At 53.4% G+C, this 20,530-nt stretch overlaps 1 protein-coding gene across 3 annotated transcripts in view; it reads left to right on the forward strand.

Moving 5' to 3' along the window:
• The window catches only part of LOC140428685 (tubulin delta chain-like), a 307,629-nt gene that overhangs the window by 22,029 nt on the left and 265,070 nt on the right, over positions 1–20,530 (forward strand). For all 3 annotated transcript variants that reach the window (XM_072515417.1, XM_072515418.1, XM_072515421.1), the window contains one exon: positions 1,018–1,234. In XM_072515417.1, the coding sequence (XP_072371518.1) occupies positions 1,018–1,234 (217 nt within the window). The remainder of the gene's footprint in view (positions 1–1,017; positions 1,235–20,530) is intronic.

The raw sequence follows: 20,530 nt of genomic DNA on the forward strand, positions 1-20,530 counted from the left end.
CAACCCCCCCCCCACCCCAAACCCCCCCATTGACAGCACCTTCTCCAACAGCGAGGAGGCAGGCACTATCAAGAAGGGCGGGAAGACCTTCCTCGCGAAGTCCCGCACCTGCATAGACCTGAAACTTTCTCGTAAATCCTCCCCCCCCAAGGAACAGATCCTTCATATCCTTAATCCCCCTCTTCCCATCGCCGAAACCTTGCATCCCTTCTCCCTGGCTCAAACCCATGATTCCGCCTAATCGACATCCCTTCTCCCTGGCTCAAACCCATGATTCCGCCTAATCGACATCCCTTCTCCCTGGCTCAAACCCATGATTCCGCCTAATCGACATCCCTTCTCCCTGGCTCAAACCCATGATTCCGCCTAATCGACATCCCTTCTCCCTGGCTCAAACCCATGATTCCGCCTAATCGACATCCCTTCTCCCTGGCTCAAACCCATGATTCCGCCTAATCGACATCCCTTCTCGCTGGCTCAAACCCATGATTCCGCCTAATCGACATCCCTTCTCCCTGGCTCAAACCCATGATTCCGCCTAATCGACATCCCTTCTCCCTGGCTCAAACCCATGATTCCGCCTAATCGACATCCCCCCGATTTTGTTTTAAAATATCACATCTCTATTTCCTCATGAAATCACTCAAGGAGTTGAGGTATCCTTTCCTCTCAGTCTTACAAATTGAAATAAAAAATTGGGGTTTCTGTTAGTCTCCCAGCCACTGATGGGGTCTGCTTCGCGATTGTAATAGAAAAAAAAGCAGAGTAGTTCTCTCCATTTCCCAGGGCGAATACCTATTCTTCAGCGAAAATTTTAAGAAATGTGTTTCAGTTGTTGCGTGTGGGAGCTTGCTGTGCGCAGATTGTTACAATCGTGAGTATAATGTAAAAGTTTTCATTGCCTGTAAAGTGCTTGAGGGCATCTGTAAACGGAACTGTAGAAATAAAAAGCTTTTCTTTTCTGTTTCCCCTTTACCTAAGCACCAATAAAAAAAGGTTTGTGTGTGTTCTGCCCAGGTTCTGTGTTCATGGTCCTCGTCATGAAGAAGCCGTGATGGACTTGGTCCGGCGGGAGGTTGAGAAGTGTGAACGGCTGAGTGGATTTTTTGCAATGATGAGCCTGGCTGGAGGTACCGGCTCTGGTTTGGGAACCTACGTCACTCGATGTTTGCGGGATATGTACCCACACTCATTCATATTGAACCAGCTCACCTGGCCATATGGAACTGGAGAGGTAAGATAGGTCCCTGGACTATTCCCTGGTGATATTTTCACAGTAACTTCATTGCAGTGTTAATTTAAGCCTACTGCAAAATGTATTTTTATATGAGCCTAAATGTAACATGAATAAAGATTATTATTATTATTATTAAGACTGAGCTACAGGGCGACTGTGGGGGTGAGGCAATGAGCTACAGGGCGACTGTGGGGGTGAGGCAATGAGTTACAGGGTGACTGTGGGACTGAGGCAGTGAGTTACAGGGTGATTGTGGGACTGAGACAGTGAGTTACAGGGTGACTGGGACTGAGACAGTGAGTTACAGGGTGACTGTGGGGGTGAGGCAGTGAGTTACAGGGTGACTGTGGGACTGAGACAGTGAGTTACAGGGTGACTGTGGGGGTGAGATGGTGAGTTACAAGGTGACTGTGGGGGTGAGACAGTGAGTTACAGGGTGACTGTGGGGGTGAGGCAGTGAGTTACAGGGTGACTGTGGGACTGAGACAGTGAGTTACAGGGTGACTGTGGGACTGAGACAGTGAGTTACAGGGTGACTGTGGGACTGAGACAGTGAGTTACAGGGTGACTGTGGGACTGAGACAGTGAGTTACAGAGTGACTGGGGGTGAGACAGTGAGTTACAGGGTGACTGTGGGGGTGAGGCAGTGAGTTTTCAGGGTGACTGTGGGGGTGAGGCAGTGAGTTGCAGGGTGACTGTGGGACTGAGACAGTGAGTTACAGGGTGACTGTGGGGGTGAGGCAGTGAGTTACAGGGTGACTGTGGGAGTGAGGCAGTGAGTTACAGGGTGACTGTGGGACTGAGGCAGTGAGTTACAGGGTGACTGGGGGTGAGACAGTGAGTTACAGGGTGAGTGTGGGGGTGAGACAGTGAGTTACAGGGTGTCTGTGGGGGTGAGACTGTGAGTTATAGGGTGACAGTGGGACTGAGACAGTGAGTTACAGGGTGTCTGTGGGGGTGAGACTGTGAGTTATAGGGTGACAGTGGGACTGAGACAGTGAGTTACAGGGTGACTGTGGGACTGAGACAGTGAGTTACAGGTTGACTGGGACTGAGACAGTGAGTTACAGGGTGACTGTGGGGGACAGTGAGTTACAAGGTGACTGGGGGTAAGACAGTGAGTTACAGGGTGACTGTGGGGGTGAGGCCGTGAGTTACAGGGTGACTGGGCGTGAGACAGTGAGTTACAGGGTGACTGTGGGGGTGAGGCAGTGAGTTACAGGGTAACTGGGAGTGAGACAGTGAGTTACAGGGTGACTGTGGGGGTGAGACAGTGAGTTACAGGGTGACTGTGGGGGTGAGGCAGTGAGTTACAGGGTGACTGTGGGACTGAGACAGTGAGTTACAGGGTAACTGTGGGACTGAGACAGTGAGTTACAGGGTGACTGTGGGACTGAGACAGTGAGTTACAGGGTGACTGTGGGGGTGAGACAGTGAGTTACAGGTTGACTGTGGGGGTGAGACAGTGAGTTACAGAGTGACTGTGGGGGTGAGACAGTGAGTTACAGGGTGACTGTGGGGGTGAGACAGTGAGTTACAGGGTGACTGTGGGGGTAAGACAGTGAGTTACAGGGTGACTGTGGGGGTGAGACAGTGAGTTACAGGGTGACTGTGGGGGTGAGACAGTGAGTTACAGGGTGACTGGGGGTGAGACAGTGAGTTACAGGGTGACTGTGGGACTGAGACAGTGAGTTACAGGGTGACTGTGGGGGTGAGACGGTGAGTTACAAGGTGACTGTGGGGGTGAGACAGTGAGTTACAGGGTGACTGTGGGGGTGAGGCAGTGAGTTACAGGGTGACTGTGGGACTGAGGCAGTGAGTTACAGGGTGACTGTGGGACTGAGACAGTGAGTTACAGGGTGACTGTGGGACTGAGACAGTGAGTTACAGGGTGACTGTGGGACTGAGACAGTGAGTTACAGAGTGACTGGGGGTGAGACAGTGAGTTACAGGGTGACTGTGGGGGTGAGGCAGTGAGTTTTCAGGGTGACTGTGGGGGTGAGGCAGTGAGTTGCAGGGTGACTGTGGGACTGAGACAGTGAGTTACAGGGTGACTGTGGGGGTGAGGCAGTGAGTTACAGGGTGACTGTGGGAGTGAGGCAGTGAGTTACAGGGTGACTGTGGGACTGAGGCAGTGAGTTACAGGGTGACTGGGGGTGAGACAATGAGTTACAGGGTGAGTGTGGGGGTGAGACAGTGAGTTACAGGGTGTCTGTGGGGGTAAGACTGTGAGTTATAGGGTGACAGTGGGACTGAGACAGTGAGTTACAGGGTGACTGTGGGACTGAGACAGTGAGTTACAGGTTGACTGGGACTGAGACAGTGAGTTACAGGGTGACTGTGGGGGACAGTGAGTTACAAGGTGACTGGGGGTAAGACAGTGAGTTACAGGGTGACTGTGGGGGTGAGGCCGTGAGTTACAGGGTGACTGGGCGTGAGACAGTGAGTTACAGGGTGACTGTGGGGGTGAGGCAGTGAGTTACAGGGTAACTGGGAGTGAGACAGTGAGTTACAGGGTGACTGTGGGGGTGAGACAGTGAGTTACAGGGTGACTGTGGGGGTGAGGCAGTGAGTTACAGGGTGACTGTGGGACAGAGACAGTGAGTTACAGGGTAACTGTGGGACTGAGACAGTGAGTTACAGGGTGACTGTGGGACTGAGACAGTGAGTTACAGGGTGACTGTGGGGGTGAGACAGTGAGTAACAGGGTGACTGTGGGGGTGAGACAGTGAGTTACAGAGTGACTGTGGGGGTGAGACAGTGAGTTACAGGGTGACTGTGGGGGTGAGACAGTGAGTTACAGGGTGACTGTGGGGGTGAGACAGTGAGTTACAGGGTGACTGTGGGGGTGAGACAGTGAGTTACAGGGTGACTGTGGGGGTGAGACAGTGAGTTACAGGGTGACTGTGGGGGTGAGACAGTGAGTTACAGGGTGACTGTGGGGGTGAGACAGTGAGTTACAGGGTAACTGTGGGGTGAGGCAGTGAGTTACAGGGTGACGGTGGGGGTGAGACAGTGAGTTACAGGGTGACTGTGGGACTGAGACAGTGAGTTACAGGGTGACTGTGGGACTGAGACAGTGAGTTACAGGGTGACTGTGGGGGTGAGACAGTGAGTTACAGGGTGACTGTGGGACTGAGACAGTGAGTTACAGAGTGACTGTGGGACTGAGACAGTGAGTTACAGGGTGTCTGTGGGGGAGAGACAGTGAGATACAGGATGACTGTGGGACTGAGACAGTGAGTGACAGGGTGACTGTGAGGGAGAGACAGTGAGTTACAGGTTGACAGTGGGACTGAGACAGTGAGTTACAGGGTGACTGTGGGACTGAGACAGTGAGTTACAGGGTGACTGTGGGACTGAGACAGTGAGTTACAGGGTGACTGTGGGGGTGAGACAGTGAGTTACAGGGTGACTGTGGGGGTGAGGCAGTGAGTTACAGGGTGACTGTGGGGGTGAGACAGTGAGTTACAGGGTGACTGGGACTGAGACAGTGAGTTACAGGGTGTCTGTGGGGGTGAGACAGTGAGTTACAGGCTGACTGTGTGACTGAGACAGTGAGTTACAGGGTGACTGTGGGACTGAGACAGTGAGTTACAGGGTCTCTGTGGGACTGAGACAGTGAGTTACAGGGTGACTGTGGGACTGAGACAGTGAGTTACAGGGTGACTGTGGGGGTGAGACAGTGAGTTACAGGGTGTCTGTGGGGGTGAGGCAGTGAGTTACAGGGTGACTGTGGGGGTGAGACAGTGAGTTACAGGGTGACTGGGACTGAGACAGTGAGTTACAGGGTGTCTGTGGGGGTGAGACGGTGAGTTACAGGGTGACTGTGGGACTGAGACAGTGAGTTACAGGGTCTCTGTGGGACTGAGACAGTGAGTTACAGGGTGACTGTGGGACTGAGACAGTGAGTTACAGGGTGACTATGGGGGTGAGACAGTGAGTTACAGGGTGTCTGTGGGGGTGAGACAGTGAGTCACAGGGTGACTGTGGGACTGAGACAGCGAGTTACAGGGTGACTGGGACTGAGACAGTGAGTTACAGGGTGACTGTGGGACTGAGACAGTGAGTTACAGGGTGACTGTGGGGGTGAGACAGTGAGTTACGGGGTGACTGGGAGGGTGAGACAGTGAGTTACAGGGTGACTGTGGGGGTGAGACAGTGAGTTACAGAGTGACTGTGGGGGTGAGACAGTGAGTTACAGGGTGACTGTGGGGGTGAGACAGTGAGTTACAGGGTGACTGTGGGGGTGAGACAGTGAGTTACAGGGTGACTGTGGGGGTGAGACAGTGAGTTACAGGGTGACTGTGGGGGTGAGACAGTGAGTTACAGGGTGACTGGGGGTGAGACAGTGAGTTACAGGGTGACTGTGGGACTGAGACAGTGAGTTACAGGGTGACTGTGGGGGTGAGACGGTGAGTTACAAGGTGACTGTGGGGGTGAGACAGTGAGTTACAGGGTGACTGTGGGGGTGAGGCAGTGAGTTACAGGGTGACTGTGGGACTGAGGCAGTGAGTTACAGGGTGACTGTGGGACTGAGACAGTGAGTTACAGGGTGACTGTGGGACTGAGACAGTGAGTTACAGGGTGACTGTGGGACTGAGACAGTGAGTTACAGAGTGACTGGGGGTGAGACAGTGAGTTACAGGGTGACTGTGGGGGTGAGGCAGTGAGTTTTCAGGGTGACTGTGGGGGTGAGGCAGTGAGTTGCAGGGTGACTGTGGGACTGAGACAGTGAGTTACAGGGTGACTGTGGGGGTGAGGCAGTGAGTTACAGGGTGACTGTGGGAGTGAGGCAGTGAGTTACAGGGTGACTGTGGGACTGAGGCAGTGAGTTACAGGGTGACTGGGGGTGAGACAGTGAGTTACAGGGTGAGTGTGGGGGTGAGACAGTGAGTTACAGGGTGTCTGTGGGGGTGAGACTGTGAGTTATAGGGTGACAGTGGGACTGAGACAGTGAGTTACAGGGTGACTGTGGGACTGAGACAGTGAGTTACAGGTTGACTGGGACTGAGACAGTGAGTTACAGGGTGACTGTGGGGGACAGTGAGTTACAAGGTGACTGGGGGTAAGACAGTGAGTTACAGGGTGACTGTGGGGGTGAGGCCGTGAGTTACAGGGTGACTGGGCGTGAGACAGTGAGTTACAGGGTGACTGTGGGGGTGAGGCAGTGAGTTACAGGGTAACTGGGAGTGAGACAGTGAGTTACAGGGTGACTGTGGGGGTGAGACAGTGAGTTACAGGGTGACTGTGGGGGTGAGGCAGTGAGTTACAGGGTGACTGTGGGACAGAGACAGTGAGTTACAGGGTAACTGTGGGACTGAGACAGTGAGTTACAGGGTGACTGTGGGACTGAGACAGTGAGTTACAGGGTGACTGTGGGGGTGAGACAGTGAGTAACAGGGTGACTGTGGGGGTGAGACAGTGAGTTACAGAGTGACTGTGGGGGTGAGACAGTGAGTTACAGGGTGACTGTGGGGGTGAGACAGTGAGTTACAGGGTGACTGTGGGGGTGAGACAGTGAGTTACAGGGTGACTGTGGGGGTGAGACAGTGAGTTACAGGGTGACTGTGGGGGTGAGACAGTGAGTTACAGGGTGACTGTGGGGGTGAGACAGTGAGTTACAGGGTGACTGTGGGGGTGAGACAGTGAGTTACAGGGTAACTGTGGGGTGAGGCAGTGAGTTACAGGGTGACGGTGGGGGTGAGACAGTGAGTTACAGGGTGACTGTGGGACTGAGACAGTGAGTTACAGGGTGACTGTGGGGGTGAGACAGTGAGTTACAGGGTGACTGTGGGACTGAGACAGTGAGTTACAGAGTGACTGTGGGACTGAGACAGTGAGTTACAGGGTGTCTGTGGGGGAGAGACAGTGAGATACAGGATGACTGTGGGACTGAGACTGAGTGACAGGGTGACTGTGAGGGAGAGACAGTGAGTTATAGGTTGACAGTGGGACTGAGACAGTGAGTTACAGGGTGACTGTGGGACTGAGACAGTGAGTTACAGGGTGACTGTGGGACTGAGACAGTGAGTTACAGGGTGACTGTGGGGGTGAGACAGTGAGTTACAGGGTGACTGTGGGGGTGAGGCAGTGAGTTACAGGGTGACTGTGGGGGTGAGACAGTGAGTTACAGGGTGGCTGGGACTGAGACAGTGAGTTACAGGGTGTCTGTGGGGGTGAGACAGTGAGTTACAGGGTGACTGTGTGACTGAGACAGTGAGTTACAGGGTGACTGTGGGACTGAGACAGTGAGTTACAGGGTCTCTGTGGGACTGAGACAGTGAGTTACAGGGTGACTGTGGGACTGAGACAGTGAGTTACAGGGTGACTGTGGGGGTGAGACAGTGAGTTACAGGGTGTCTGTGGGGGTGAGGCAGTGAGTTACAGGGTGACTGTGGGGGTGAGACAGTGAGTTACAGGGTGACTGGGACTGAGACAGTGAGTTACAGGGTGTCTGTGGGGGTGAGACGGTGAGTTACAGGGTGACTGTGGGACTGAGACAGTGAGTTACAGGGTCTCTGTGGGACTGAGACAGTGAGTTACAGGGTGACTGTGGGACTGAGACAGTGAGTTACAGGGTGACTATGGGGGTGAGACAGTGATTTACAGGGTGTCTGTGGGGGTGAGACAGTGAGTCACAGGGTGACTGTGGGACTGAGACAGCGAGTTACAGGGTGACTGGGACTGAGACAGTGAGTTACAGGGTGACTGTGGGACTGAGACAGTGAGTTACAGGGTGACTGTGGGGGTGAGACAGTGAGTTACGGGGTGACTGGGAGGGTGAGACAGTGAGTTACAGGGTGACTGTGGGGGTGAGACAGTGAGTTACAGAGTGACTGTGGGACTGAGACAGTGAGTTACAGGGTGTCTGTGGGGGAGAGACAGTGAGTTACAGGATGACTGTGGGGGTGAGGCAGTGAGTTACAGGGTGACGGTGGGGGTGAGACAGTGAGTTACAGGGTGTCTGTGGGGGTGAGGCAGTGAGTTACAGGGTGACTGTGGGGGTGAGACAGTGAGTTACAGGGTGACTGTGGGACTGAGACAGTGAGTTACAGGGTGACTGTGGGACTGAGACAGTGAGTTACAGAGTGACTGTGGGGGTGAGGCAGTGAGTTACAGGGTGACTGGGGGTGAGACAGTGAGTTACAGGGTGACTGGGGGTGAGACAGTGAGTTACAGGTTGACTGTGGGACTGAGGCAGTGAGTTACAGGGTGACTGGGGGTGAGACAGTGAGTTACAGGGTGACTGTGGGGGTGAGGCAGTGAGTTACAGGTTGACTGTGGGGGTGAGACAGTGAGTTACACGGTGACTGGGACTGAGACAGTGAGTTACAGGGTGTCTGTGGGGGTGAGACAGTGAGTTACAGGGTGACTGTGGGACTGAGACAGTGAGTTACAGGGTATCTGTGGGACTGAGACAGTGAGTTACAGGGTGACTGTGGGACTGAGACAGTGAGTTACAGGGTGACTGTGGGGGTGAGACAGTGAGTTACAGGGTGTCTGTGGGGGTGAGACAGTGAGTTACAGGGTGACTGTGGGCGTGAGACAGTGAGTTACAGGGTGTCTGTGGGGGTGAGACAGTGAGTTACAGGGTGACTGTGGGACTGAGACAGTGAGTTACAGGGTGACTGTGGGGGTGAGACAGTGAGTTACAGGGTGACTGGGAGGGTGAGACAACAAACAAACAACAAAGAACAAAGAAATGTACAGCACAGGAACAGGCCCTTCGGCCCTCCAAGCCCCTGCCGACCATACTGCCCGACTAAACTACAATCTTCTACACTTCCTGGGTCCGTATCCTTCTATTCCCATCCTATTCATATATTTGTCAAGATCCCCCTTAAATGTCCCTATCGTCCCTGCTTCCACTACCTCCTCCGGTAGTGAGTTCCAGGCACCCACTACCCTCTGCGTAAAAAACTTGCCTCGTACATCTACTCTAAACCTTGTCCCTCTCACCTTAAACCTATGCCCCCTAGTAATTGACCACTCTACCCTGGGGAAAAGCCTCTGACTATCCACTCTGTCTATGCCCCTCATAATTTTGTATACCTCTATCAGATCGCCCCTCAACCTCCTTCGTTCCAGTGAGAACAAACCGAGTTTATTCAATCGCTCCTCATATCTTATGCCCTCCATACCAGGCAACATTCTGGTAAATCTCTTCTGCACCCTCTCTAAAGCCTCCACATCCTTCTGGTAGTGTGGCGACCAGAATTGAACACTATACTCCAAGTGTGGCCTAACTAAGGTTCTATACAGCTGCAACATGACTTGCCAATTCTTATACTCAATGCCCCGGCCAATGAAGGCAAGCATGCCGTATGCCTTCTTGACTACCTTCTCCACCTGTGTTGCCCCTTTCAATGACCTGTGGACCTGTACTCCTAGATCTCTTTGACTTTCAATACTCTTGAGGGTTCTACCATTCACTGTATATTCCCTACCTGCATTAGCCCTTCCAAAATGCATTACCTCACATTTGTCCGGATTAAACTCCATCTGCCATCTCTCCGCCCAAGTCTCCAGGCAATCTAAATCCTGCTGTATCCTCAGACAGTCCTCATCGCTATCCGCAATTCCACCAACCTTTGTGTCGTCTGCAAACTTACTAATCAGACCAGTTACATTTTCCTCCAAATCATTTATATATACTACAAAGAGCAAAGGTCCCAGCACTGATCCCTGTGGAACACCACTGGTCACAGCCCTCCAATTAGAAAAGCATCCCTCCATTGCTACCCTCTGCCTTCTATGGCCTAGCCAGTTCTGTATCCACCTTGCCAGTTCACCCCTGATCCCGTGTGACTTCACCTTTTGTACTAGTCTACCATGAGGGACCTTGTCAAAGGCCTTACTGAAGTCCATATAGACAACATCTACTGCCCTACCTGCATCAATCATCTTAGTGACCTCCTCGAAAAACTCTATCAAGTTAGTGAGACACGACCTCCCCTTCACAAAACCATGCTGCCTCTCACTAATACGTCCATTTGCTTCCAAATGGGAGTAGATCCTGTCTCGAAGAATTCTCTCCAGTAATTTCCCTACCACTGAAGTAAGGCTCACCGGCCTGTAGTTCCCGGGATTATCCTTGCTACACTTCTTAAACAGAGGAACAACATTGGCTATTCTCCAGTCCTCTGGGACATCCCTTGAAGACAGCGAGGATCCAAAGATTTCTGTCAAGGCCTCAGCAATTTCCTCTCCAGCCTCCTTCAGTATTCTGGGGTAGATCCCATCAGGCCCTGGGGACTTATCTACCTTAATATTTTTTAAGACACCCAACACCTCGTCTTTTTGGATCACAATGTGACCCAGGCTATCTACACCCCCTTCTCCAGACTCAACATCTACCAATTCCTTCTCTTTGGTGAATACTGATGCAAAGTATTCATTTAGTACCTCGCCCATTTCCTCTGGCTCCACACATAGATTCCCTTGCCGATCCTTCAGTGGGCCAACCCTTTCCCTGGCTACCCTCTTGCCTTTTATGTACGTGTAAAAAGCCTTGGGATTTTCCTTAACCCTATTTGCCAATGAATTTTCATGACCCCTTCTAGCACTCCTGACTCCTTGCTTAAGTTCCTTCCTACTTTCCTTATATGCCACACAGGCTTCGTCTGTTCCCAGCCTTTTAGCCCTGACAAATGCCTCCTTTTTCTTTTTGACGAGGCCTACAATATCACTCGTCATCCAAGGTTCCCGAAAGTTGCCGTATTTATCTTGCTTCCTCACAGGAACATGCCTGTCCTGTATTCCTTTCAACTGACACTTGAAAGCCTCCCACATGTCAGATGTTGATTTGACCTCAAACAGCCGCCCCCAATCTATGTTCTTCAGTTCCCGCCTAATATTGTTATAATTAGCCTTCCCCCAATTTAGCACATTCATCCTCGGACCACTCTTATCCTTGTCCACCAGTACTTTAAAACTTACTGAATTGTGGTCACTGTTACCGAAATGCTCCCCTACTGAAACATCTACCACCTGGCCGGGCTCATTCCCCAATACCAGGTCCAGTACCGCCCCTTCCCTAGTTGGACTGTTTACATATTGTTTTAAGAAGCCCTCCTGGATGCTCCTTACAACCTCCGCCCCGTCTAAGCCCCTGGCACTAAGTGAGTCCCAGTCAATATTGGGGAAGTTGAAGTCTCCCATCACCACAACCCTGTTGTTTTTACTCTTTTCCAAAATCTGTCTACCTATCTGCTCCTCTATCTCCCGCTGGCTGTTGGGAGGCCTGTAGTATACCCCCAACATTGTGACTGCACCCTTCTTATTCCTGATCTCTACCCATATAGCCTCACTGCCCTCTGAGGTGTCCTCTCGCAGTATAGCTGTGATATTCTCCCGAACAAGTAGCGCAACTCCGCCTCCCCTTTTACATCCCCCTCTATCCCGCCTGAAACATCTAAATCCTGGAACGTTTAGCTGCCAATCCTGCCCTTCCCTCAACCAGGTCTCTGTAATGGCAACAACATCATAGTTCCAAGTAGTAATCCAAGCTCTAAGTTCATCTGCCTTACCCGTAATGCTCCTTGCATTAAAACATATGCACTTCAGGCCACCAGACCCGCTGTGTTCAGCAACTTCTCCCCGTCTGCTCTGCCTCAGAGCCACACTGTCCCTATTCCCTAGTTCTCCCTCAATGCTCTCACCTTCTGACCTATTGCTCCCGTGCCCACCCCCCTGCCATACTAGTTTAAACCCTCCCGTGTGACACTAGCAAACCTCGCGGCCAGGATATTTATGCCTCTCCGGTTTAGATGCAACCCGTCCATCTTATACAGGTCACACCTGCCCCGGAAGAGCTCCCAGTGGTACAGTGAGTTACAGGGTGACTGTGGGGGTGAGACAGTGAGTTACAGGGTGACTGTGGGGGTGAGACAGTGAGTTACTGGGTGACTGTGGGACTGAGGCAGTGAGTTACAGGGTGACTGTGGGGGTGAGACAGTGAGTTACAGGGTGACTGTGGGGGTGAGACAGTGAGTTACAGGGTGACTGTGTGGGTGAGGCAGTGAGTTACAGGGTGACTGTGGGGGTGAGACATTGAGTTGCAGGGTGACTGTGGAGGTGAGACAGTGAGTTACAGGGTGACTGTGGGGGACAGTGAGTTACAGGGTGACTGTGGGACTGAGACAGTGAGTTACAGGGTGACTGTGGGGGTGAGACAGAGTTACAGTGTGACTGTGGGGGACAGTGAGTTACAGGGTGACTGTGGGACTGAGACAGTGAGTTCCAGGGTGACTGTGGGGGTGACACAGTGAGTTACAGTGTGACTGTGGGACTGAGACAGTGAGTTACAGGGTGACTGTGGGGGTGAGACAGTGAGTTACAGGGTGACTGTGGGACTGAGCCAGTGAGTTACAGGGTGACTGTGGGACTGAGACAGTGAGTTACAGGGTGACTGTGGGACTGAGACAGTGAGTTACAGGATGACTGTGGGACTGAGACAGTGAGTTACAGGGTGTCTGTGGGGGAGAGACAGTGAGTTACAGGGTGACTGAGGGACTGAGACAGTGAGTTACAGGGTGACTGTGGGGGGAGACAGTGAGTTACAGAGTGACTGTGGGGCTGAGACAGTGAGTTACAGGGTGACTGTGGGGGTGTGACAGTGAGTTACAGGGTGACTGTGGGACTGAGACAGTGAGTTACAGGGTGACTGGGGGTGAGACAGTGAGTTACAGGGTGACTGTGGGGGTGAGACAGTGAGTTACAGGGTGACTGTGGGACTGAGACAGTGAGTTACAGGATGACTGTGGGACTGAGACAGTGAGTTACAGAGTGACTGTGGGACTGATACAGTGAGTTATAGGGTGTCTGTGGGGGAGAGACAGTGAGTTACAGGGTGACTGTGGGACTGAGACAGTGAGTTACAGGGTGACTGTGGGGGTGAGACAGTGAGTTACAGGGTGACTGTGGGGGTGAGACAGTGAGTTACAGGGTGACTGGGGGTGAGGCAGTGAGTTACAGGGTGACTGTGGGGGACAGTGAGTTACAGGGTGACTGTGGGACTGAGACAGTGAGTTACAGGGTGACTGTGAGGGTGAGACAGAGTGACAGTGTGACTGTGGGGGACAGTGAGTTACAGGGTGACTGTGGGACTGAGACAGTGAGTTACAGGGTGACAGTGGGGCTGAGACAGCGAGTTACAGGGTGACCGTGGGACTGAGACAGTGAGTTACAGGATGACTGTGGGACTGAGACAGTGAGTTACAGGGTGACTGTGGGGGTGAGACAGTGAGTTACTGGGTGACTGTGGGACTGAGACAGTGAGTTACAGAGTGACTGTGGGACTGAGACAGTGAGTTACAGGGTGTCTGTGGGGGAGAGACAGTGAGTTACAGGGTGACTGTGGGACGGAGACAGTGAGTTACAGGGTGTCTGTGGGGGAGAGCCAGTGAGTTACAGGGTGACTGTGGGACTGAGACAGTGAGTTACTGGGTGACTGTGGGGGTGAGACAGTGAGTTACAGGGTGACTGTGGGGGTGAGACAGTGAGTTACAGGGTGACTGTGGGACTGAGACAGTGAGTTACAGGGTGACTGGGACTGAGACAGTGAGTTACAGGGTGACTGTGGGGGTGAGACGGTGAGTTACAGGGTGACTGTAGGGGTGAGACAGTGAGTTACAGGGTGACTGTGGGACTGAGACAGTGAGTTACAGGGTGACTGTGGGGGACAGTGAGTTACAGGGTGACTGGGGGTAAGACAGTGAGTTACAGGGTGACTGTGGGGGTGAGGCAGTGAGTTACAGGGTGACTGGGGGTGAGACAGTGAGTTACAGGGTGACTATGGGGGTGAGGCAGTGAGTTACAGGGTGACTGGGAGTGAGACAGTGAGTTACAGGATGACTGGGGGTGGGACAGTGAGTTACAGGGTGACTGTGGGGGTGAGGCAGTGAGTTACAGGGTGACTGTGGGACTGAGACAGTGAGTTACAGGGTGACTGTGGGACTGAGACAGTGAGTTACAGGGTGACTGTGGGACTGAGACAGTGAGTTACAGGGTGACTGTGGGTGTGAGGCAGTGAGTTACAGGGTGACTGGGGGTGAGGCAGTGAGTTACAGGGTGACTGTGGGACTGAGGCAGTGAGTTACAGGGTGACTGGGGGTGAGACAGTGAGTTACAGGGTGAGTGTGGGGGTGAGACAGTGAGTTACAGGGTGACCGTGGGGCTGACACAGTGAGTTACAGGGTGAATGTGGGGGTGAGACAGTGAGTTACAGAGTGACTGGGGGTGAGACAGTGAGTTACAGGGTGACTGTGGGGGTGAGGCAGTGAGTTACAGGGTGACTGTGGGACTGAGACAGTGAGTTACAGGGTGACTGTGGGGGTGAGACAGTGAGTTACAGGGTGACTGTGGGGGTGAGATAGTGAGTTACAGAGTGACTGTGGGGGTGAGACAGTGAGTTACAGGGTGACTGTGGGGGTGAGACAGTGAGTTACAGGGTGACTGTGGGGGTGAGACAGTGAGTTACAGGGTGACTGTGGGGGTGAGACAGTGAGTTACAGGGTGACTGTGGGGATGAGACAGTGAGTTACAGGGTGACTGTGGGGGTGAGACAGTGAGTTACAGGGTGACTGTGGGGGTGAGACAGTGAGTTACAGAGTGACTGTGGGGGTGAGACAGTGAGTTACAGGGTGACTGTGGGGCTGAGACAGTGAGTTACAGGGTGACTGTGGGGGTGAGACACTGAGTTACAGAGTGACTGTGGGGCTGAGACAGTGAGTTACAGGGTGACTGTGGGGGTGTGACAGTGAGTTACAGGGTGACTGTGGGACTGAGACAGTGAGTTTCAGGGTGACTGGGGGTGAGACAGTGAGTTACAGGGTGACTGTGGGGGTGAGACAGTGAGTTACAGGGTGACTGTGGGACTGAGACAGTGAGTTACAGGATGACTGTGGGACTGAGACAGTGAGTTATAGAGTGACTGTGGGACTGATACAGTGAGTTACAGGGTGTCTGTGGGGGAGAGACAGTGAGTTACAAGGTGACTGTGGGACTGAGACAGTGAGTTACAGGGTGACTGTGGGGGTGAGACAGTGAGTTACAGGGTGACTGGGGGTGAGGCAGTGAGTTACAGGGTGACTGTGGGGGACAGTGAGTTACAGGGTGACTGTGGGACTGAGACAGTGAGTTACAGGGTGACTGTGAGGGTGAGACAGAGTTACAGTGTGACTGTGAGGGACAGTGAGTTACAGGGTGACTGTGGGGGTGAGACAGTGAGTTACAGGGTGACTGTGGGACTGAGACAGTGAGTTACAGGGTGACTGTGGGACTGAGACAGTGAGTTACAGGGTGTCTGTGGGGGTGAGACAGTGAGTTACAGGGTGACTGTGGGACTGAGACAGTGAGTTACAGGCTGTCTGGGGGAGAGACCGTGAGTTACAGGGTGACTGTGGGACTGAGACGGTGAGTTACAGGGTGACTGTAGGGGTGAGACAGTGAGTTACAGGGTGACTGTGGGACTGAGACAGTGAGTTACAGGGTGACTGTGGGACTGAGACAGTGAGTTACAGGTTGACTGGGACTGAGACAGTGAGTTACAGGGTGACTGTGGGGGACAGTGAGTTACAGGGTGACTGGGGGTCAGACAGTGAGTTACAGGGTGACTGTGGGGGTGAGGCAGTGAGTTACAGGGTGACTGGGGGTGAGACAGTGAGTTACAGGGTGACTGTGGGGGTGAGGCAGTGAGTTACAGGGTGACTGGGAGTGAAACAGTGAGTTACAGGGTGACTGAGGGACTGAGACAGTGAGTTACAGGGTGACTGTGGGACTGAGACAGTGAGTTACAGGGTGACTGTGGGACTGAGACAGTGAGTTACAGGGTGACTGTGGGTGTGAGGCAGTGAGTTACAGGGTGACTAGGGGTGAGGCAGTGAGTTACAGGGTGACTGTGGGACTGAGGCAGTGAGTTACAGGGTGACTGGGGGTGAGACAGTGAGTTACAGGGTGAGTGTGGGGGTGAGACAGTGAGTTACAGGGTGACTGTGGGGCTGACACAGTGAGTTACAGGGTGACTGTGGGGGTGAGACAGTGAGTTACAGAGTGACTGGGGGTGAGACAGTGAGTTACAGGGTGACTGTGGGGGTAAGGCAGTGAGTTACAGGGTGACTGTGGGACTGAGACAGCGAGTTACAGGGTGACTGTGGGGGTGAGACAGTGAGTTACAGGGTGACTGTGGGGGTGAGATAGTGAGTTACAGAGTGACTGTGGGGGTGAGACAGTGAGTTACAGGGTGACTGTGGGGGTGAGACAGTGAGTTACAGGGTGACTGTGGGGGTGAGACAGTGAGTTACATGGTGACCTTGGGACTGAGACAGTGAGTTACACGTTGACTGTGGGGGTGAGACAGTGAGTTACAGGGTGACTGGGGGTGAGGCAGTGAGTTACAGGGTGTCTGTGGGGCTGAGACAGTGAGTTACAGGGTGACTGTGGGACTGAGACAGTGAGTTACAGGGTGACTGTGGGACTGAGACAGTGAGTTACAGGGTGTCTGTGGGGGTGAGACAGTGAGTTACAGGGTGACTGTGGGACTGAGACAGCGAGTTACAGGGTGACTGGGACTGAGACAGTGAGTTACAGGGTGACTGTGGGACTGAGACAGTGAGTTACAGGGTGACTGTGGGGGTGAGGCAGTGAGTTACAGGGTGACTGTGGGACTGAGACAGCGAGTTACAAGGTGACTGTGGGGGTGAGACAGTGAGTTACAGGGTGACTGTGGGGGGGTGGCAGTGAGTTACAGGGTGACAGTGGGACTGAGACAGTGAGTTACAGGGTGACTGTGGGGGTGAGACAGTGAGCTACAGGGTGACTGTGGGGGTGAGACAGTGAGTTACAGGGTGACTGTGGGGGACAGTGAGTTACAGGGTGACTGTGGGACTGAGACAGTGAGTTACAGGGTGACTGTGGGGGTGAGACAGAGTTACAGTGTGACTGTGGGGGACAGTGAGTTACAGGGTGACTTTGGGACTGAGACAGTGAGTTACAGGGTGACCGTGGGACTGAGACAGTGAGTTACAGGGTGACTGTGGGGGTGAGACAGTGAGTTACAGGGTGTCTGTGGGGGAGAGACAGTGAGTTACAGGGTGACTGTTGGACTGAGACAGTGAGTTACAGGGTGACTGTGGGACTGAGACTGTGAGTTACAGGGTGACTGTGGGGGTGAGACAGTGAGTTACAGGGTGACTGTGGGACTGAAACAGTGAGTTACAGAGTGACTGTGGGACTGAGACAGTGAGTTACAGGGTGTCTGTGGGGGAGAGACAGTGAGTTACAGGATGACTGTGGGACTGAGACAGTGAGTGACAGGGTGACTGTGAGGGAGAGACAGTGAGTTACAGTGTGACTGAGACAGTGAGTTACAGGGTGTCTGTGGGGGAGAGACAGTGAGTTACAGGGTGACTGTGGGACTGAGACAGTGAGCTACAGGGTGTCTGTGGGGGTGAGGCAGTGAGTTACTGGGTGATTGTGGGGGTGAGACAGTGAGTTACAGGGTGACTGGGACTGAGACAGTGAGTTACAGGGTGTCTGTGGGGGTGAGACAGTGAGTTACAGGGTGACTGTGGGACTGAGACAGCGAGTTACAGAGTGACTGGGACTGAGACAGTGAGTTACAGGGTGACTGTGGGGGTGAGATAGTGAGTTACTGGGTGACTGTGGGGGTGAGACAGTGAGTTACAGAGTGACTGTGGGGGTGAGACAGTGAGTTACTGGGTGACTGTGGGGGTGAGATAGTGAGTTACAGAGTGACTGTGGGGGTGAGACAGTGAGTTACGGGGTGACTGGGAGGGTGAGACAGTGAGTTACAGGGTGACTGTGGGGGTGAGACAGTGAGTTACTGGGTGACTGTGGGGGTGAGACAGTGAGTTACAGGGTGACTGTGGGGGTGAAACAGTGAGTTACAGGGTGACTGTGGGACGGAGACAGTGAGTTACAGGGTGACTGTGGGACGGAGACAGTGAGTTACAGGATGACTGTGGGACTGAGACAGTGAGTTACAGGGTGTCTGTGGGGGAGAGACAGTGAGTTACAGGGTGACTGTGGGACGGAGACAGTGAGTTACAGGGTGTCTGTGGGGGAGAGCCAGTGAGTTACAGGGTGACTGTGGGACTGAGACAGTGAGTTACAGGGTGACTGTGGGGGTGAGACAGTGAGTTACAGGGTGACTGTGGGGGTGAGACAGTGAGTTACAGGGTGACTGGGACTGAGACAGTGAGTTACAGGGTGACTGGGACTGAGACAGTGAGTTACAGGGTGACTGTGGGGGTGAGACAGTGAGTTACAGGGTGTCTGTGGGGGTGAGACAGTGAGTTACAGGGTGACTGTGGGACTGAGACAGTGAGTTACAGGCTGTCTGGGGGAGAGACCTAGAGTTACAGGGTGACTGTGGGACTGAGACGGTGAGTTACAGGGTGACTGTAGGGGTGAGACAGTGAGTTACAGGGTGACTGTGGGACTGAGACAGTGAGTTACAGGGTGACTGTGTGACTGAGACAGTGAGTTACAGGTTGACTGGGACTGAGACAGTGAGTTACAGGGTTACTGTGGGGGACAGTGAGTTACAGGGTGACTGGGGGTAAGACAGTGAGTTACAGGGTGACTGTTGGGGTGAGGCAGTGAGTTACAGGGTGACTGAGGGACTGAGACAGTGAGTTACAGGGTGACTGTGGGACTGAGACAGTGAGTTACAGGGTGACTGTGGGACTGAGACAGTGAGTTACAGGGTGACTGTGGGTGTGAGGCAGTGAGTTACAGGGTGACTGGGGGTGAGGCAGTGAGTTACAGGGTGACTGTGGGACTGAGGCAGTGAGTTACAGGGTGACTGGGGGTGAGACAGTGAGTTACACGGTGACTGTGGGGGTGAGACAGTGAGTTACAGGGTGACTGTGGGGCTGACACTGAGTTACAGGGTTACTGTGGGGGTGAGACAGTGAGTTACAGAGTGACTGGGGGTGAGACGGTGAGTTACAGGGTGACTGTGGGGGTGAGGCAGTGAGTTACAGGGTGACTGTGGGACTGAGACAGCGAGTTACAGGGTGACTGTGGGGGTGAGACAGTGAGTTACAGGGTGACTGTGGGGGTGAGATCGTGAGTTACAGAGTGACTGTGGGGGTGAGACAGTGAGTTACAGGGTGACTGTGGGGGTGAGACAGTGAGTTACAGGGTGACTGTGGGGGTGAGACAGTGAGTTACAGGGTGACTGTGGGGGTGAGACAGTGTGTTACAGGGTGACTGTGGGGGTGAGACAGTGAGTTACAGGGTGACTGTGGGGGTGAGACAGTGAGTTACAGGGTGACTGTGGGGGTGAGACAGTGAGTTACAGGGTGACTGGGGGTGAGACAGTGAGTTACAGGGTGACTGTGGGGGTGAGACAGTGAGTTACAGGGTGACTGTGGGGGTGAGGCAGTGAGTTACAGGGTGACTGTGGGGGTGAGGCAGTGAGCTACAGGGTGACTGGGGGTGAGACAGTGAGTTACAGGGTGACTGTGGGGGTGAGGCAGTGAGTTACAGGGTGACTGTGGGGGTGAGACAGTGAGTTACATGGTGACTGTGGGACTGAGACAGTGAGTTACAGGTTGACTGTGGGACTGTGGCAGTGAGTTACAGGGTGACTGGGGGTGAGACAGTGAGTTACGGGGTGACTGTGGGGGTGAGGCAGTGAGTTACAGGGTGACTGTGGGGGTGAGACAGTGAGTTACAGGGTGACTGGGACTGAGACAGTGAGTTACAGGGTGTCTGTGGGGGTGAGACAGTGAGTTACAGGGTGACTGTGGGACTGAGACAGTGAGTTACAGGGTGACTGTGGGACTGAGACAGTGAGTTACAGGGTGTCTGTGGGGGTGAGACAGTGAGTTACAGGGTGACTGTGAGACTGAGACAGTGAGTTACAGAGTGACTGTGGGGGTGAGGCAGTGCGTTACAGGGTGACTGGGGGTGAGACAGTGAGGTACAGGGTGACTGTGATGGTGAGACAGTGAGTTACAGGGTGACTGTGGGGGTGAGACAGTGAGTTACAGGGTGACTGTGGGGGTGAGACAGTGAGTTACATGGTGACTGTGCGACTGAGACAGTGAGTTACACGTTGACTGTGGGACTGAGGCAGTGAGTTACAGGGTGACTGGGGGTGAGACAGTGAGTTACAAGGTGACTGTGGGGGTGAGGCAGTGAGTTACAGGGTGACTGTGGCGGTGAGACAGTGAGTTACAGGGTGACTGGGACTGAGTCAGTGAGTTACAGGGTGTCTGTGGGGGTGAGACAGTGAGTTACAGGGTGACTGTGGGACTG

The sequence above is a fragment of the Scyliorhinus torazame genome, chromosome 8, assembly GCF_047496885.1.
Source record: "Scyliorhinus torazame isolate Kashiwa2021f chromosome 8, sScyTor2.1, whole genome shotgun sequence".
Lineage (NCBI taxonomy): Eukaryota > Metazoa > Chordata > Chondrichthyes > Carcharhiniformes > Scyliorhinidae > Scyliorhinus > Scyliorhinus torazame.